Raw genomic sequence first — 17,500 nt, forward strand, 5'->3', positions numbered from 1 at the left:
TCTTCGGCTTCATGATAGAAGCACCTTTTTTGCTAGCCCCATTCTCCACCAATCCAATGTCAGGGGCAATGATACTCTTTTTCACAGGTAGACTGTACTCTGATGGAGTCATTTTATAACAGTTCATAATCTCCTGTTCATTTTCTAACAGAGAGGCAAGGCAAAAGATTGCCGGACTCTCTGTAATTGACAAGTCTTTTGCTTCTTTGTTAAGTCTTAATGTGACATTCAGACAACCCACAGATGGAATTAATTCATTTGTGGAATAAAAAGCAACCACTGGAGGTTCAAATGGATAAAGAGATCCGTCAGAAAAGCGAATTTCAAGGATGAATGGCAAGGACTGGTCAGTGAGTTCATGATTTGACTCTCCAATTTCTGAAGTACTCTTCATTCCATTTGAGTTACTCTCACCATCATTTATCACATGACTAAATCTACACTTGTTCTCAAACCTACAGTGTCCTCCCATGAAGAATTTACAGATATTCGTAGGTATTTCTCTTTTTCTAGCCGATTGGGTTTTGTGCCCAGAAGTCTCACTCTTTTGGGGTTTAAAGGCTGCCAGAAGGAAAGGTAGGGACAATTTGATGGTCCAAATGCTATTACTAATAACCTCAGTAAAGGCATCACCATAAATTGCTTCAAGTGCCATTACTTCATCCTTCCTTTGTTCCACTGCTTCTTGAAATTTTTCCTCACTGTAAGCTGGATTTTTCTTTCCTATCTGACTAAGGTTGCAGCAATTACAAAGCAATGACTCAAGAGCTGCACCTAAATCTCCACCATTCCCCTTGAGGGCATCCAGACACCTCGTTTTATCAAAACCACACTGAAGCAACTTCTTCAATGCATAGGAGCTGTAAATATAATCTTTCCTCTCAGTCTCTGTTTCACAAAACTCACCGAAATGAACTGCACCCTCAACCACAAGTTTTCTCTCTCCGACCTTTCTCCAGTAAGCCTCGTTTCGTTTCATTTCTCTAGAACTCAAATCTAGGTTTTCTTGAAAATCATGACTGTTCCTGTGTACATGTATTTTTAAACGTCGTAAAACTCCCTCGACCAGCTGTTGATTCTCAATACTCATATGAAGTCTTTGAATCAAAGCTTTGTTGCTTGATCTCCGTCTCGTTTTCCCTGGCGTAGTACTGCTTTTTCCCGTCGTGGTTTGTCGAATTTCGGCCACAAAATCGTCGTATTCTTCTTCAGATTGCTCATCGCCTTCACTTACTTCAACTTCGTCTTTATCGTGCTCTATTGAAGAGCGGAGAACCGCTCTAGTGTCTGTTTTTGGTTTGCTAAAACGACCACCACCGCGATTAGGCTTTTGGGATCGACCGCGTCCACGATTCATTTGAAAATGGTTCACAAAAAGGCGAACGGTTGCGTCCTATATTCCAAGCGGAGAAAAGAAAGTAGATATCATGCAGGCGTTCCTTGATATCTCTCTGGTCCCAATTCTCCTCCGCCTAAAATACCCCGACGTTCAAAGAGCCTTTGTCGATACTTGTCCACGCACAGGCTACCCAAGTTCGGTATACGATTTACAGCCTTTCCTAATGCCTTTCCAGGTTGTATGGGAAAATTAACTTTGAGCTTAGTTGTCATTTCTCTTTACGAGGGGAAATGACAACTAGCGACATCGTAAAAATTCGTAAGCCACAAACCCGTCTAAAATAGACACAAGGAAAGGTTACGTTTTATACAAACGTTGGCCGTGTAGCACTTATATTTTGAACAGAGTTAACTGAATAGAGTGTAATGTGAAGTTTTGACCATGTGAGCGTTAGCCCTACTGATTAGCGTTAGCCCGTCTGACCTTGTAGCTCAGTCGGTAGAGCGGCGGAGATCTAACCCGAAGGTCGTGGGTTCAATTCCCACCCTGGTCAGAGTTTTTCTCTGTCCTTGTGTGGGCCCATTTCCATCAGTAGGGCTAACGCTCACATGGTTCATATGGGATTAAAATAGACACAGTTTGCAATCCGATTGCACAGAACAGACGAGGACAACTGTACGTAGAGAAAGTAAATTTTCCCATACAAAGGCTATAAATCGTATATCAAGCTTGGGCCGCCTGTGGTCCGTGTCAACGAGTCACTTAATGCTTTTATTTATTTATTTATTTATTTATTTATTTATTTATTTATTAGGCCATTAAATGAAATGAAACGAATACACAAAAGAACTATATAAATAATCTTAAAGCTGCTATTTCCACTTCTTGTTCAGTGTTATCCTTGTTTTTCTCCTTCTTCTGCGACGAGTTAGGACAATGTGCGAACCAGCGAGTCAAGCGAGCCATGCCTGCAAGTCATGCCAGCCAACAGGCGAGCCATTTGAGTCAACATGCGAGTCACACAGTTTTGTATTGAAAGCTAACCGTTTTAAAATGCGTGCTTAGACTTAATAACTGTTTATCAGCGCTATTTGAAAGGGGTGCCTCCCTCCCCCCCTCCCCCCAATGGTGCTGGAATTCGTCCACAAAAAGGCCAGAGAGACAACTTCACTCGCGAACCGCCATGTTTACAGCAGAGCATTTTAGGCGTCCCAGTCTGCATGAAACCATTTCTCACTAGGTCTCGAGAAGACCAGACACGCATTGTTCTTACGTTACGGTTATGCCTCTAGGCAAGGGAAGACTCCCGATTCTCATTTCAAAGTTTTTTTAATTAAGTGTCGGGCCACCCAGTCCTACCAGCAAAATACCGCATCGATTGAAGTTTTTAGCTTCAAAATTTGCCCAAATTGTATCGGTAGGTCCTGGAATTCGTTCAAAGAAAGGACAGCCGATTAACGCTAATTCCAGATTAAAAATTAGCAAAGGAGTTTATTTCTCTACTCCCAAATGCTGTTCAACGCTGATATTCGGCAAAACTTTACATTAGAAGAAGTCAATCTTGTAAAACAAAAATAAGCAAAGAAAGTTGAAAACATAAAACAAAAGTTTACGCTAATCCTGGATTAGCTTAATCGGCTTTCGAACAACCGGGCCCAGCATGTTAATTTGTTTGCTAAGCTTGGTATCGGAGAGCCGATCTCGACCCCAGAGCTCTTCTCTTGACTGAGGAAGAGAAGAGCTCTGGGGAACCCTGAAGCAAACTGTGTTCTCATTGGTTTTCGTGAAGAACAATCAAAAGCGTCTCTAATTGGTGCATTCATGTTATCTCGAGGAGTGAGCAGGCGCCGTAAGGTTCAAATAGCCAATTTTTGGCTATGAGAGCTCTACGGCGCATGTTTTCCTTCATAGAGTTTCCCAGAGCCTTGGGTCGATCCGAGGCTCTGGTGACGAGAATGTCGGAGAGCCAGAAAATTTACACATGCGCTGATGGAATGTTTGAACAAGAGAGAAAAACGCAGTACCTCCAGACATCCGGCGCTGGAGCGTCGTACCAAACGAGTCATCCCGGGATTTCGGCCCGTGCGATCGCTTTTGGACGCAGTTGGCCCTTCGCTGCTTTCTGCTACCGACCTTGCCTCCCGGTACGGCATTGAGGGAGAGATATGTCGGCCCCTAAACCATATAAGACAAATCCCACGCCTACTCACAGCTCCAAACCGCCCTTGTCAATTTAACGTAAGAATTCGACGGCTTAAATATATAAGAGAAAAGTCATTTTATCTGACATGTGGTAAGCACTGAAGGTCGCAGATTACAAAGTGTGCGCACGCGCCCTACTAAACATGCATAAACTCTATTATTTTCATCTCGAATTTCAGAATAACTACAGGACCTAATGTCTTCGAGACATTACCTTTGCAGCTAAAATACATAGCATATACAGATACATACTAAATACATAATATTTAAAGATATATTCATTAAAAAGCCGCTGTACAAAATGCGGCCCTGGATTCTCTTTTATAACCAGTCAACTCACAGGTACGGATAAAATCAGGTAGTGCATTCCGCAACGTAGCTGATACGTAAGAAAAAAGAACTAAGACCGTAACTGGTTGTTCTAGGTTTATTGAGGGACAGAATGTAATTTCCGCGAAGATCATGCATAAGAAGAGGACGGGAGAGAAAACTTATTTTTCATATCAGCAGAAGAACCCTTTTTTTTTCCAAAAAAACTAACAACATACTTTTATAAAGTAATATGAGGAAATTTTGAATGCGCTTATTGCATAGAGATGTAGAGTTTGACTTTAGTAGTAAGAGGACAGGTGATCTGTTATTCTCTTATTTACTTTATACCGTTTTTTGTTTTGTTTTTTTGACACGAGGATTACAGCGAAATGAAAGCACAACTTTCTCGCGAATTTTCTATGATAAAAACTTATAATAGCACTATAATAGCACACAACAAGCCTAAACCTGAGTATCTGGCTAGAAATCTCTTCCTCTGGCCGCGCTTGTGCTTTTCCTCTGGCCGGTCTCGTGCTTCTTAAGTTGCCTCGCTCATGCCCAAAATGAATTCTGGGTAATTCTGCCATTCCATGACAAGGGAAGACTCCCGATTCTTATTTCATAGTTTTTTTCATAGGTGTCGGGCCACCCAGTTCTACCAGCAAAATACCACATGGATTGAAGAGCTTTCAAAACTTGCCAAATTGTATCGGTAGGTCCTGGAATTCGTCCACAGAAAGGCCAGAGAGATAACTTCACTCGTGAACCTCCATGTTTATAGCAGAGCATTTTAGGCGTCTCGGTCTTAAGTCTCAAGCTGAGGCAAACAGTCCTGAGGTACCATTTCCGATCATTATTTTTCTTTTTCGAGTCTTGCACTTGCGCATGGCCAAATAACCCAATACTCTAATGCATGCCATAAGTAAGACAATTTAGTCTAATTACATAGCTGATTATTGAAAATTCATTGCGTTGACTGTACGCCTGTACGCTGCAATCGCGGTTTTTTCAAAATGGCCGCAAGTCGTTTCGTCGAGGTGACAGTCGAGGAAAGTGGAAATGCAAATTCTTCAAATGATCACCTATGTTATTATACTTAAACAATTATTCACCTCGCCACCTATTTATGATTGGTTAAGACAGCTCAAATAACATAGGACAAAAAAATATACCCTACAAAAGTGGTATCACCCGCTCCCTGCCAACGATAATAACATCATGTGAACAGTGAATCAACTGATGATTCGATGATTCGCCTAGTCAGAGCTGGAAATAAGCCAGCATTGAAAGAAACAGGAGGTCAAGGCAAGGTACAAGTATACCCAGTTGTAATGTGTAATCGGAGCCTAAATTCCACCGATCGCCTTGTGTTGCGGTGTTATTCATGATGGAGGTATCAAAGCCGAATGTGCCTGTCTCCAACAGTGTGAAGTTTTCAATATTATATCTTTGTTTCGCTGTCTGCTCAGTGGCTCTGATTCATGTCGAGATTGAACTTTACGCTCATCGGAAAATGTTTCAAGCTATGAAGCAACAAAGACAGGAAGACCTTAAGCCAACACCACAAAAAACAAAGGATTCTGCCTTGGCGGCGGTGCAAAACAAGGGTTTGGATGAAGGTAGATTTGTACTTCTTGTGACCAGAACAATTCGTCAATATGATCTCCCTGTCTCAAGCGATGCCAAAGCGCCTCTGTTTTTTCTATTGTTCAGGGGGAAGTTCTGACAAACCGAATGCTATCGCATGCTGTACAAAATTTACCGTTGAACTAATAATATTTGAAATAAAAGCCGTTCATTATTGTTTTTGGTAAAGAATTTATATAATGCTTAAAAATGAAAAAGGCAATGCAATGAACTCTTTCATAAGAATTACAGTACGTGCCTTATTCAGACCATTTTCCATAATGTAATTAGACTAATAATCTTGCTTTGACTTACGCCTCTCCTTTATAGTAGAATGCAAGGGTTTTCACAGGAAACTGTCAACTGAGCCAAAAGAGCTTACTATGCAGACACAGCTTTAGTTCCCTAAAGTTTCCCCTTGTTTTAAATCACACCAAAGAAAATGGCTTCAATTAAAGAGCAGTTAATCTGTTGCATAATAATTGTGTTTTACCACGTAAACCTCCCTATTGTGTTCCGCGTTGATTTTGTCACATGACGACTGAAAAATTTGTAATTCAACACTCGGCTCGTAAAATACCATGAAATACCTGACTTGCCACTTGCATTTTGTTTGCATTTCACCATGGCCTGAGCGGACGTATTTTTGCGAAGAAAAGACAGTCTGTGTTGACTCGTAGCATGCATATTTCATGGTTTAACCGCTTACGTGTAAGTCATGTTGTCTTGTTAGGTATTACGTAGGTATTGTTAGGTATTATTTTTAACATAAACTCCTTTGCCATTGGATATTGAAAATCATAAGATGATGATATACCGCCTTAACCGTAATCATGTGATTTTAGTACTCGCGCATCGCGCATTCTTCACTATATACTCCATGGCATTACATAGAACCCCACTACACAACAATATCCAAAACTATTCGTTTAACTAATGACACTGAAACTTTGGTCCACCAATTTCAGAAAACCTGACGCGTAACAGACGTCACATGCCAAATGCTAGTAAGGAAACATTTGCCAGTGACACCATCACTCGCAATGATATCCAAAGAGAAGTTCTACTTGCTCTAACAAGCCTTCAGGTCTGCAAGATGCATTTCACCCAAAGCAACCGGGGAAGACGGGGAAGGCCTGGCCCGCCAGGCAAGCATGGGCCACCTGGTCCACGCGGGCCTCAGGGGTCAAAAGGTGTCCAAGGTGATCAGGGACCTCCTGGACCTAAAGGTGATCAGGGCCCCCAAGGACCCAAGGGTGATCCTGGTGAGTCCATCTCGGCCCCTTCTATTGTTTCCCCTCCAATATCCGTTGTAATCAATGAAACTGGTCTTGCCTCGCTTCAATGCGAAGTGAAAGGAAACCCAGAACCTCAGATCACGTGGCTCAAGCAGAATTCCAGTCTTATAATGGATCAACGAGTCGTGCAGTCACGTGGAGGGTTGATGATTAAGGGCGTTACGTCACGAGATAATGGAATATACACATGCGTTGCAAGGAACCTTCTTGGCATGAGGGCATCATCGGCTTCATTAACTGTTCAAGGTAAGTTATCAACATCTTATTCGATGATCTGACGTTTAATACGCACAAATATTCATTTTGCGAGTTAAGTATCATTGCTGGCATTGTTTGATTTATTATTCAACCAAAAAATTTCGCTTTGCTACAACTAAAGGTCGAATCATACGACCCCACAATTCATCTCTATTGTAAACCGGTTCAACTGGAAGTCGGTGTAAACCGTGCAAAATACGCTTTGGTATTATGCGCATGCGCGTTCTCTTGGCTCTTGTTCCCACGGAATTGCGACATCGTCTGTTGAATCTAAGATATGACTACAATAGAAGTTCGAAGTAAATCAGTGCAATTCTTGCAAATTGTAAGTAATATTATTTCTACAGCAGTCCCTTGTCAATTCTTTGGAAATGAGTGCCCATCGCAAACATTCTTGGTAGACCACCTTTCGCTTGAATTATATTATAAATAACTACAGTCCCTTATTTCTTGTAGTTGGTGCCGCCATCACTCAAAGTCCTGCGTCAATTATCGTTGAAGAAGGAGAAAAGGTGAGCCTGCAGTGCAAAGTTAGTGGTCACCCGAAACCAAAGGTCACGTGGCGCAAAGCATTCGGTCACTTGTCAAAAGGAAGGACTGCAGTGGTTGATGGGACATTGGTTATAACTAGCGTGAACACAGCGGATGGTGGGACATACGCATGCTCAGCAAAGAATCTTCTTGGAGAGGACTCTGCTGTCGCACAAGTGATGGTTCTTAGAAGACTTCAATTTACTCAAACTCCTCCTGAGAGAACCAAAGTATTAGTACATAGCAATGTAATGTTAAAATGTGAAGCTCAGGGTAACACAGATATTGTTTGGAGACGAGTCGGTAAACCTCTACCTCGAAATCACGTAGTTCATCCAAATGGAACTTTGTTTCTCAATAATGTGGCCAAAAGTCACGCCGGGTCTTACAAATGCTCAGCTAGAAACTACAGAAGAACAATAGAGACAACATCTGTTGTCGATGTACTCAATCCGATTTCCTGCAGCAGTATCAAGTCTGGCAACAGTGGCAGCACCTCGGGTCATTATTTGATTGACCCCGATGGGGAAGGAGGCAATGCTTCCTTCAGGGTGTACTGTGACATGCGTGACAAGGGAGGAGTCGGAGTAACGGTTGTAAGTCACGACAGTGAGGGTAGAACACATGTCGGTAACATTCCTGGATGTTCCTCGGCTGGATGTTATAGTAAAGATGTGCGATACACTGGAGTTAGCACCGCTCAGCTAGCAGCTCTCACCCGCGTGTCACAAAACTGTGAGCAGTTTATCAAGTTTGAATGCAAGAATGACATAGCCTTTGTAGAGGAGAGGAATGCTTGGTGGATGAACCGTGATGGAAGACGGATGAATTACTGGGGAGGAGCTACAGGGCATGACGGAATGTGCGCATGCGGAGTAACAAACTCTTGCTCCAAAAGTAATCACAAATGTAATTGTCATAATGCTGGCAGCGGTTGGAGCTCAGACAGCGGGCTGCTGAAAGATAAGTCAACTTTGCCTGTGACACAGATCAGGTTGGGAGATTTAAATGCATCGAGGGAGGAAGGTTATCACACTTTAGGGAAACTCAAATGTTATGGCATAGCATAACCGATCCGTTGAGTAGATAATAAGCACTTAGTATAATTACATAGGTGATTATTGAAAATTCTCTGCGTCAATTGCTGCAATTGGTTGTACTTGAGGTGATTGTTACACGATGATCAGCTAAGCGGTTTTTCAAAATGGCCGCAAGCAGTTTTGTTGAGGTGACAATAATTAATTGTTTCAAAGAAAATACATATTTTTCAAATAATCACCTTTGTAATTAGTCTAAAACAATTATTCACCTCGCCTTTGGCGAATAATTGTTAGCGATTCGACTTTCAAATAGGTGGATTTCAAGCAAATTCCAGAAACAAAGGTGCAATGTGCAAATTCTGGTGGACTAACAAGAAAAGTTTTTTTTTTCTTAAATTAGAGATCGATTGTTTTCGTCCAGGTAGGCGACAGCAATGACGTAACGAAAACCACACTATGTGTCCATGTGTCATAGCTGAACCTTTCTTTGGCTTTTAAGTACTATCATTATGATCGATATTTAGGATAACGTCGTGTTATAAGTGGCACACAGTGATTATAGAAATTAACCACAATGAGTAGTGGGGAATTCGTTGCCCATAGTCATGATGCTCTGTGGCTTAGCAATGACGGTGGAGACGTGTGAGCATTAGAAGGTGAATGTCATTTGAGGTTATGGATGTTTAACGCCGGTAAAGATGACGTTATTTTCTTTCTTAAACCGAATGCAGTTTCTCCATCGTGCTGAGTGGTGGCCCGTTTTTGTCGCAAGATGGACAACGTTTTGCCGGGGTAATGATTCCAGTTCGAAGCTATGTAAATGTCTTTTTAAAGTGCTCCTACTATCAAAAAATCACTTCCTTTTTTCTTCAGATTTTGACAGCGTGATTGCTCAACACTTGACTGGCAGAATTCTGAGCTTTGATTTTTATCCAAAGGCTGTTGTTTACTTTGAGTATAAGTTTTAGATTTCATGGTCCGCCATTACTCACGTTGCAAACTGACCGATTGGACCTCATAGGGTTGGATATAGGGAAGAGTGACGTCATTTACTCACAGCTTAAAATTTCAGGGTGTAAACACAGCTTATTATAAAGCATGCAAAACACGAGTTTAAAAGCTCGAAACTCCCGTGTTTCATATTAGAGAGCTTAAGCACGCGCGTTTTTAAGACGCGGACGTCAACCGGAAGAGAAAAGTTCGCGTGCCAGGGCAGTGGTGTCTCCCCAATGTTTATACTAATTATCTCTAATGGATAAAAGATACTTGGAAATGTAAATGTGGTTGTGTGAAAACAGGTTAAAAGGGAAAACAGCACACTTCCGGTTGCCGTCCGCGTCTCAAAAACGCGCGTGCTTAAGCTCCCTATTAATATGGAGGCGCGTGCACACGCATTGCATTTTTAACCCAGTGAGTCTTTGACGTCATCGTATCCTCGATCCAACTCTCTCAAGATTTTAAAGTTAGTAATGGCGGACCTTTAAACAGGAAAATTCTACTTAAAATAAACAGGTGTCTTTTTGAAATCAAGGCTTAAAACTTGGGTCACGTAATGTTTAGTTAACTTAGTTTTGAAATTCAAAGAAAAATAAAAATTTATGTTTTGGTCATAGTAGCTCTTTAATTAAACACCAAAAACTGATGCGGCCAAAGTTTCTAAATTCCAATTTCTTTGTGCCACCTGTTTTCCATCCTACTTACTAGCATTGAAGTTATTGTTTCTTGATTTCATCCAATTATCCAATGACTCAATATACTTTGCGACGACTCTCTATGTTACCAATTAATAATGATAGAGATAACGCGAATTAGTATCACCCAACTAGTGGACTAATGGAAATCCTGCATTTTGATTTGCTACGCTACTAAAGCGAGTCCTCGAGTAGCGAAAAGCGTGACGCTCTCTTTCGGTTTATTCCCAAATAAATACTTCTTCAACTTGCATTTGCTAACTTTATTCTTGCCTTTTCTGTCCGACTAGTTGGGTGATACTAAAACAATTAGACCCTCCGCCCTCAAGGGCTACGAATCAATAGCCCATGAGGCGAAATTAGCAACAATTTTAACGTTTCAGTCAGCTTATCCCAAGATTATTGTGTTTATTGACCACATGGAGGTGGATCGCTTTTCTGTTTGGATGCTTAAAACAGACAGGAAGCTACACGCTGATCGTGCTAGACCCACACAAAAGACGCCGAGCGGTTGCTCCGCTCACTCTGAAAAATGGAAGGCAAAGAGAACACTATTACCGCCAACTTTCTATAAACCCAGATACGCCCATAGGGACGCGGGCACATGTAAAAATAGTATTATTACATCACAATGTGTCCTTGACAATTCTTGTAAATGGTTCACGAGCAAAGTAGCATATTTATAGCCCATCATCCTTTTATAGGAGGTATCAATGAAATTACGATGCACTATTTCGTCCTGTTTGCAAGGTATTACATTGCCATCAACAGCATTCCTGTTTTAATTTTGCGGACATTATCCAATGAACCCTCGCCGAGCGTCTTGTTTTGTCGTAACCTCCGAAGTTGTTTCAAGGTCTAAAATATTGCAGAAGGATTTCCTCAGCGGGTTTAAACACGCTGTCTTTATAGTGAACGCTATCAAATGGATTGTATCTGTTGTCAGTCCCATTTGGATAAGATGCGCTAAGTGAATACACGTCTAACACTTCGAACCCAGCTCCACACATTGCCCAGGTTGCGTACGCATTGTAAAGCTGTACTCGCTGAAGAAAAACAAAGAAAAAAAGACCCTTTATTGTTTCCTAGAATGAGGATTCAATAGGGACCTTCTAACAGGAGCCTAAATGGCCTATGAACAATAGTTTATACGATAAAATTAGTGACGTTTTCTACGGCATTGTACAACGCGGTGAGAGTGTTGCAAAATTAAAGACGAAAGTAAACGTTCATAGTATACTACAGCAGAGACTCCCGCGGAAGAAAACTCAATCCATTCCTTAATTAAGAGAGACTTTCCTTCTTGCAGAAGTCTCTTTTCTTTTTGCTTTGTACGGCAAAAGAGACCTCTACCATGGGTCAAAACTCGCTGTGTTGAGCATGCGCGGCAGTTGCTAAGCGACCGAATCCTCAAGTGACACTTCATGTTGTGTGGGCTCACTTAACAATATAGCGGAATTTCTGTAAAGGAATGCGCGAGACGCACCGGGCTCAAGTCACAGCCAGCGAACATATCATGCGGCATGGTCCAAAGTTGTGGACGGCGGTTAGATGAGAGAGAGTTTCGTCGCATGCAGAGGTCTCATTCTGACTACACTAACACTATAGTTTATTAAGGGCACGTCAGTCAGTCTGCTGAACAAAATGACCTCCATTAACCTGAATTGGTTACAAACTGGACATCAGATAACACCGCCCGTAGAAATAGACAAAATATACTGCATTAATGTAGGAACAAACTAAGCAACAGTACCGTGCCGGATACGAAAAACCACTAAAAACCACCCTTTAATTAGAAGTAGCCAAAAATAAGTGGAAACGTATTCCTCATCCAATGCAACGGCACCAGACCCCGAGGAAAGGGTATCCTACTATACACAGGAAAAATAAGCAGACAGCGCAGTTCAAAAGTTAAGCATAAAGTTCAAGCATCAGCGACTGACAAACGTAGAATGATCAAAAACTCCCTCCAAACTCCTAAATAGTCCTCCTTGGTCACGGTTGCCCGCTTCTCCTCGGACCTTGGAAGATGTTTTTCTGGCATCCAGGGTATATTCCCCTCGGCGGAGCACCCGCTGAAAAGGGTTTCCGTAATAGTAATCGTATCAATACTTATTAATTTGACTTTTACAGTAGCTATTGTCTCCTTTTTTTGGTGAATAATTGTCTAATATCATACCTGTCGAGTTAAAAATCTCCTCTTGTGGTGATGAGGAAATTCCAGTCTCTCTCTGTGGATGCCTGCATTTGTCTTCCAAATCAATTTCCCTCTAAATGTCAACTCCTCAACCCCCTGTTCATTTGTCGCCGTTTCTTTGAATAAGTCAACTATCCCATCAATAACAGCACGATACGTTGAAAAATTTGTCGAAGTGATAAAATGCAAGCCATGATTAAGCAGAATAACACAATTCGCGTCATTCATGTGTGAGGAATGAATAACATTTGCTAACGCATCTAGGATTCGTGTTATGTTTATCTGTAGAAAATTCCGTTGATTTTTTTCAAGTGTAGCATTTTTTATAGGATAAATCCAGTTGTACGAAAGAGCACATCCGCGAAACACTGTCTTGCACAAATCAGTTTGGCGGATAGAACGATAAAATCTTCCAGCATTTGAATCTCCGTAAATCCACAGTACTCCCTCTTGGTTCCTTGGAGACCTCTTCATCCATAAGCCTGAAAAAGAAAACGCAAAGATGAGAAGGAAGCTACAAAAATTAACCAACGGACCCAATTCAAACTGAAAGAAATGTGAGCTATAGACGAAAGAGAGAAATGTTCCTAGCACCTATCAAGACAATTTAAGCAATTCTCTCTTATCGACACCTGAGAAATTCGATATTCGGGTTACTCCGACGGGACCTCTGCTATGGCGGTGCAATGCTCTACCAACAGAGCTATGAAGCCACACAGTTGGCAATTGCTCCCAACTGTGTGGCTTCATAGCCATCACTTCTCTTCTTCGAAAGTTGAACTTTTAAGGCAATTGAGAATTGATTGACTGATTGGTCCATCGATCGATTGTGGTATCCGTTGCTTCATTCATATTGGTGGATCAATAGATCGATTTATTGGCTGATTGATTGAGCCACTCATTGGTCCAAAGATTGATTGTTATATTTGCAATGGCCCAGTTCTAAACAAATGGTTTCTTGAAAGCATAAATTTCTCGTTTATGTTTCTTTTTTCGTCATAATTGCACAATACAATACAATACAATACACACTTAATTGACCGCTCCCCATAGGGGCTTTTCAGAGCCAATGAAACACAACGAAACAACATAACAGAACCGCAATAACAACAGCTGTTAAGAATCCCAACCGGCCGGAGGCAAACCAGTTGGCTATTTACAAGTGCAGCTGGGAAGTTGAATCTGGGACTACCAGGAACAAATTCAGCGAGTGGTCAGAGCGTGTCTTGAACCCGGGATCTCCGGATTTCAAGGCAAGCGCCCTAACCACTGGGCGGCACCACTGGGCCACACTGAGCCAGACCCTTTCGTCTTTTATTGCAGTTGTTACACTGACTTCATATTGCTTTACCTGGCACATGTGGTTTCCAGGTCCTGCTAGACCAGCGACCAAACCCATCCCATAATAATTTACAGTCCAGGCCGCACGTAGAAGGATTTTCCAATCCAAAGTTTAGAAATTCTGAAACATGATGATGTAAAAGAAAGACTCCATAGTACAACTCACAGGAAGCTCACAGGAGATTTGTCATCATAGTTTTACTATTTTCGCCCGATCAAATTTTCACACCTTAGTACTATGGCTCACTCGTACAACATTTGTGACAACCCCAAGGATGCGAAATCCAATGAATTTTAGCAGTATAGGCTTTCATCCCACCACAGGAAGGGGGGGGGGGGGGGCGGGGGGGGCCGGGGGGGGAGGGGGCGGTTGGCGCAGTGGTGATAGCACTCGTCTTCTATCTATGAATGTGTCACGGGTTCGATACCGAACTCGACGTCATAGTGGGCTGAGAGGTTTGTCTTCGGATACTATGGTTTTCCCCTCTCATTAACAACCAAAAATTTGTCTGGTCTTTTTTAAAGACAATGCCCTTTTCATCCTCTCCATCCTTAGCTAAGCTATAGGTGACAAAAACAACCAAAGTTTAGCATTATTTCAGTTTGGTTTTCATCGCTTGGAGCGAGCAACTAGTTTCTAGTGTAATCTATGCATATGACGTAAACGGAGACATTGTTCGCTGATTACTTATAAGGGAAATATTTGGTGGTAAATTAAGCTATTCCAAATATGTACAGTCTGTTATCGCAAAACTTCTAGAACATAGCTTTTCTTTTTTTTTGGCTTGTTGTCTACGATTCGTGTATGTCGCTTCCATTTGTTGATCAGTTATCATTGTTTGTAACTTTCGTTTTTTTCTATTGATGACTTTTTTTTTGAGTGTGATTATGTCGTTGCATAATGTTACGTAATTTGTCAAGTTTCTTGCGGAAGGTTAGTCCGGAATGTTCGGGGGTCACATTTTTTAAGCAGTTTTTCTAATATCGTTAAGTCAGGACACCGTTAAAGTAAGTCTTTTTTTTTTAATGTAGCCTCTTAAATTTGTATCTCCGTATTTTGTAGCTTTTGTATGTTTGGTATTATCATTTTGTTTTGTAGTACTGTAGGATTGTGGATTTCTAATAAACCGCCAAAGAGAACACAACTACGCGAGACTTCAGTCGGTAACACATACAGTCTGCAAAGACGATAACGCCGAGCGGAAACATTGAGCTTATGAGCTCCTTACAATTTTCAGAGAAAGGCTAAACATCACATCACTGCGAAAGACTTCTGGAGAGAAAAATAGCCGTGCCCAGTTTATCAACTCTTACCCTCGTATCTCGTGGACCCAGATGGCGGCGGTACTGTTATAGTCAGTGGTATTCCTTCCCAAAGTGGCCTTTGTAGATAGACATAAGGTTCCAACAAAATCCCATGTGGCTGGCCATTGCCATGAATGTTTCCTTTTCAACAAAAGGGTACAGTTAGGGAAAATATCATTTAAACTGCGAGTAGATCCTCTCCGAACGCTTGATCTGTTACGCAAAGCCAACGTCCAAGAAATTGTCAAGTTTTCACGACTTTTGAAAAATGAATCTGTAGCAGCCTGTGGTCTTTCAAGTTAATTAAAATCCTTTTGAATAAATCTAAGAACATTTTATTGTGAAGCTCCAAAAAAGTGTTTCCAGATTATTTGTCTTTTAATTATGTTTTGTGGCCGGGATTATCGGCGAAAAGTCAGACTGGAGAAGAATAGATCTCTAATCATCAATTGTAGAAAAAAATAATCAAAAAAGTGTAATTTGCAAAGGTTAACATACCAAGCATAAACCAATAATCTGGTGGATTTTTCATTCCATCACACAATGAGTAATCCAGGATTATGGAGGCATAATAGGTCCCAGCCTCCAGGACAAGGAATAACACCTCGTAAGTTCCATTCTCGTGATCGATCACGGTCGGCGCAAACGAAGTCGGGCCCCATATAAGAACCCTCCAATCGTCCCCTCCGATGGTCTTGGGTTTACCATGAGAAGTCTGTGATTGAATGCTAAACCTGCTGAATTCCCCAGCAGGTTTGATATCCATTACTGGTATAAAGCTCTGCGTTGGATCAGTCCTGTTTACCCGGTCCCACCCGTGTAAATCGACACCATATTTCGTGTTTCCTTTACAAGGTCTCCTTAGTAGTTCCCAGTCCGTCGCAACTCTGCGTACTCGGCACCAGTCCTGTGTAAATTCCTCCAAATTGCTGCGATTCATCGTGCTTGTAAGGAAGGAAGGAAAATACCACTTAAGATATACAAAGAACGTCACGGTTAGCACACAAACCAAAAAGAAGAATTTTCGCAAGACGAACAATCGCGGTACACCTCGCAAGGTCCTGCCTCGAGTCACGTGAGCTTGCACAGAAATGCAGAATCGCCGTATCCTGAGCCATAATCCTGGTGGACAGCGGAGTATACTGTGTAATGCTCTCTGTGAGCTGTTGTGTGCAGTGTACCCGCGTTTCATTCATAGAAAGAACTCTGCGCTGATAAAGTAGAAATCCTAGGGAAAAATCTATGGTACACACAATTGCAATCCAAGGAGTAGAGTTAGTTTTCCAATCCCACAAGTGTTTGTTCGGCTTTGTCAAGATGAAGAGGACCTCTGTAGTCCTGGGTAACCTTTTAAAGACTAAGGAAATAGAGCAAATAAAGGAACGAGCCGACTGTATGTACATGTAACACTTTAGTTTACAGTACTATGTTACTACTACCATAGTTTTCTATTCGTTTGACCGTGTTAGCTGATGAAATTCCGAGAAGGAATGCATCTTAAAAACAGCCTGCTGGGATTTTTTGAAACCTTGCGTGGAAATAAAGTCTAAATTAACAGGAATATTACGGGTACTAATGTTTGTTGATTCTTAATTTCACAGATGAGTGAATCGTATCAGTGAGATATTACCCTTTGGATTTGTATTTTTACGATTTTGTCCTTGATTCTTTGAAATGAAATAATTTAGCTCGAAACCATTGACACACAGGGCAAAGCCCTCTGTGAAATGTATTTTGCCGCTTTCGAAGAAAACTTGCGAATAAATACGCTAGACTACCTGGGCTGACATCGACCAATAAGCGGCTTTGAATATGGCCATTCAGAACAGCTACACTTGCTAATGAGAAAAAGGAATCAGTAAGTTTGTTGATGAGAAAATCGACCATGTTACTCGACTCAATTGAAAAAAACTATTTTCACTTAAGTCTGCCCCATTGAATCAGGTTCATTGTCGCGTTACTAAGTTAAATGTGTAAATTGAATTTAAGAAGCCGTACAAGCAGACTCTACTTAACTTACTGCAACTCTTGTGTTGTTGTTGTTGTTACGATTAGCGTCAACCACTGTTCAATATAAGAATGCAAAGCTTCAGTTTGCATATCCTTCTCAGTTTCCCTTTTATTTTATTTAAAGATGGAACTAACATGTGGTTAGTGACATCACACAACCAGTTAAGAACGTGGTGCTGTATTCACTGTCAAATAATAACTGAGACCAAACATTTTATTGCTTGTTTGGGAAATTGTTTTTATTTTGCTTCACAAGGACAACAGAAGATCATGAGCTTGCACTGAGGTAAAACAAATTGTTTACAGAGGACTCGCAATAACGACCTCTTACAAAGATAAAATAAAATTAG

At 41.3% G+C, this 17,500-nt stretch overlaps 4 protein-coding genes across 9 annotated transcripts in view; 1 reads left to right on the forward strand and 3 right to left on the reverse strand.

The window, feature by feature from the left end:
- The window catches only part of LOC137978405 (putative ATP-dependent RNA helicase DHX57), a 33,847-nt gene extending 27,695 nt beyond the window's left edge, over nucleotides 1-6,152 (reverse strand). The window contains exons 1-2 of one of the 2 annotated variants that reach the window (XM_068825306.1): nucleotides 6,070-6,152; nucleotides 1-1,393 (exon numbers count right to left, since the gene is read on the reverse strand). The exon at nucleotides 1-1,393 is cut by the window's left edge and continues 83 nt beyond it. In XM_068825306.1, coding sequence (XP_068681407.1) covers nucleotides 1-1,393; nucleotides 6,070-6,087 — 1,411 coding nt within the window. In that variant the 5' untranslated portion in view covers nucleotides 6,088-6,152. Of the gene's footprint in view, nucleotides 1,394-5,794; nucleotides 5,926-6,069 lie in introns of those variants that run through there. The other variant, XM_068825307.1, reaches the window with a different exon arrangement.
- On the forward strand, nucleotides 4,911-10,206 carry LOC137978406 (uncharacterized). 2 transcript variants are annotated; one of them, XR_011118155.1, is made up of 4 exons: nucleotides 4,911-5,472; nucleotides 6,448-7,023; nucleotides 7,492-8,968; nucleotides 9,032-10,206. XR_011118155.1 is itself a non-coding variant. In XM_068825308.1 (3 exons), the coding sequence occupies exons 1-3, from the start codon at nucleotides 5,238-5,240 to the stop codon at nucleotides 8,634-8,636; spliced, it is 1,956 nt and encodes a 651-aa protein (XP_068681409.1). In that variant the 5' UTR covers nucleotides 4,911-5,237; the 3' UTR covers nucleotides 8,637-10,206. The 2 variants fall into 2 exon arrangements, 1 of the variants encoding a protein (XP_068681409.1); XM_068825308.1 differs by having other exon boundaries at nucleotides 7,492-10,206.
- A 254-nt stretch (nucleotides 10,207-10,460) lies between these two features.
- On the reverse strand, nucleotides 10,461-17,256 carry LOC137979198 (uncharacterized). 2 transcript variants are annotated; one of them, XM_068826400.1, is made up of 6 exons: nucleotides 17,161-17,256; nucleotides 15,639-16,497; nucleotides 15,150-15,281; nucleotides 13,846-13,956; nucleotides 12,477-12,976; nucleotides 10,461-11,343 (listed from the first exon to the last, which is right to left on the reverse strand). In XM_068826400.1, the coding sequence occupies exons 2-6, from the start codon at nucleotides 16,330-16,332 to the stop codon at nucleotides 11,149-11,151; spliced, it is 1,632 nt and encodes a 543-aa protein (XP_068682501.1). In that variant the 5' UTR covers nucleotides 16,333-16,497; nucleotides 17,161-17,256; the 3' UTR covers nucleotides 10,461-11,148. The 2 variants fall into 2 exon arrangements, with proteins under 2 accessions (XP_068682501.1, XP_068682502.1); XM_068826401.1 differs by lacking the exon at nucleotides 17,161-17,256 and having other exon boundaries at nucleotides 15,639-16,504.
- A 119-nt stretch (nucleotides 17,257-17,375) lies between these two features.
- LOC137979199 (uncharacterized) overlaps nucleotides 17,376-17,500 on the reverse strand; it is a 7,811-nt gene continuing 7,686 nt past the window's right edge. For all 3 annotated transcript variants that reach the window (XM_068826403.1, XM_068826404.1, XM_068826402.1), the window contains exon 7: nucleotides 17,376-17,500. This exon is cut by the window's right edge. The gene's annotated coding sequence lies outside the window, so the exon portion shown is untranslated.

This window comes from Montipora foliosa, chromosome 12 (assembly GCF_036669935.1).
Source record: "Montipora foliosa isolate CH-2021 chromosome 12, ASM3666993v2, whole genome shotgun sequence".
In the NCBI taxonomy this organism is placed as follows: domain Eukaryota; kingdom Metazoa; phylum Cnidaria; class Anthozoa; order Scleractinia; family Acroporidae; genus Montipora; species Montipora foliosa.

Coding starts and splice junctions, on each gene's coding strand:
- LOC137978406 (XM_068825308.1), top strand. CDS start 5,238: ATGATGGAGGTATCAAAGCCGAATGTGCCTGTCTCCAACAGTGTGAAG. Junction 5,473..6,447: donor AAACAAGGGTTTGGATGAAG/GTAGATTTGTAC, acceptor CACCAATTTCAG/AAAACCTGACGCGTAACAGA. Junction 7,024..7,491: donor GGCTTCATTAACTGTTCAAG/GTAAGTTATCAA, acceptor TATTTCTTGTAG/TTGGTGCCGCCATCACTCAA.
- LOC137979198 (XM_068826400.1), bottom strand. CDS start 16,332: ATGAAACGCGGGTACACTGCACACAACAGCTCACAGAGAGCATTACAC. Junction 13,957..15,149: donor TGGGTCCACGAGATACGAGG/GTAAGAGTTGAT, acceptor ATCATGTTTCAG/AATTTCTAAACTTTGGATTG. Junction 12,977..13,845: donor CTGGAAACCACATGTGCCAG/GTAAAGCAATAT, acceptor TTTCTTTTTCAG/GCTTATGGATGAAGAGGTCT.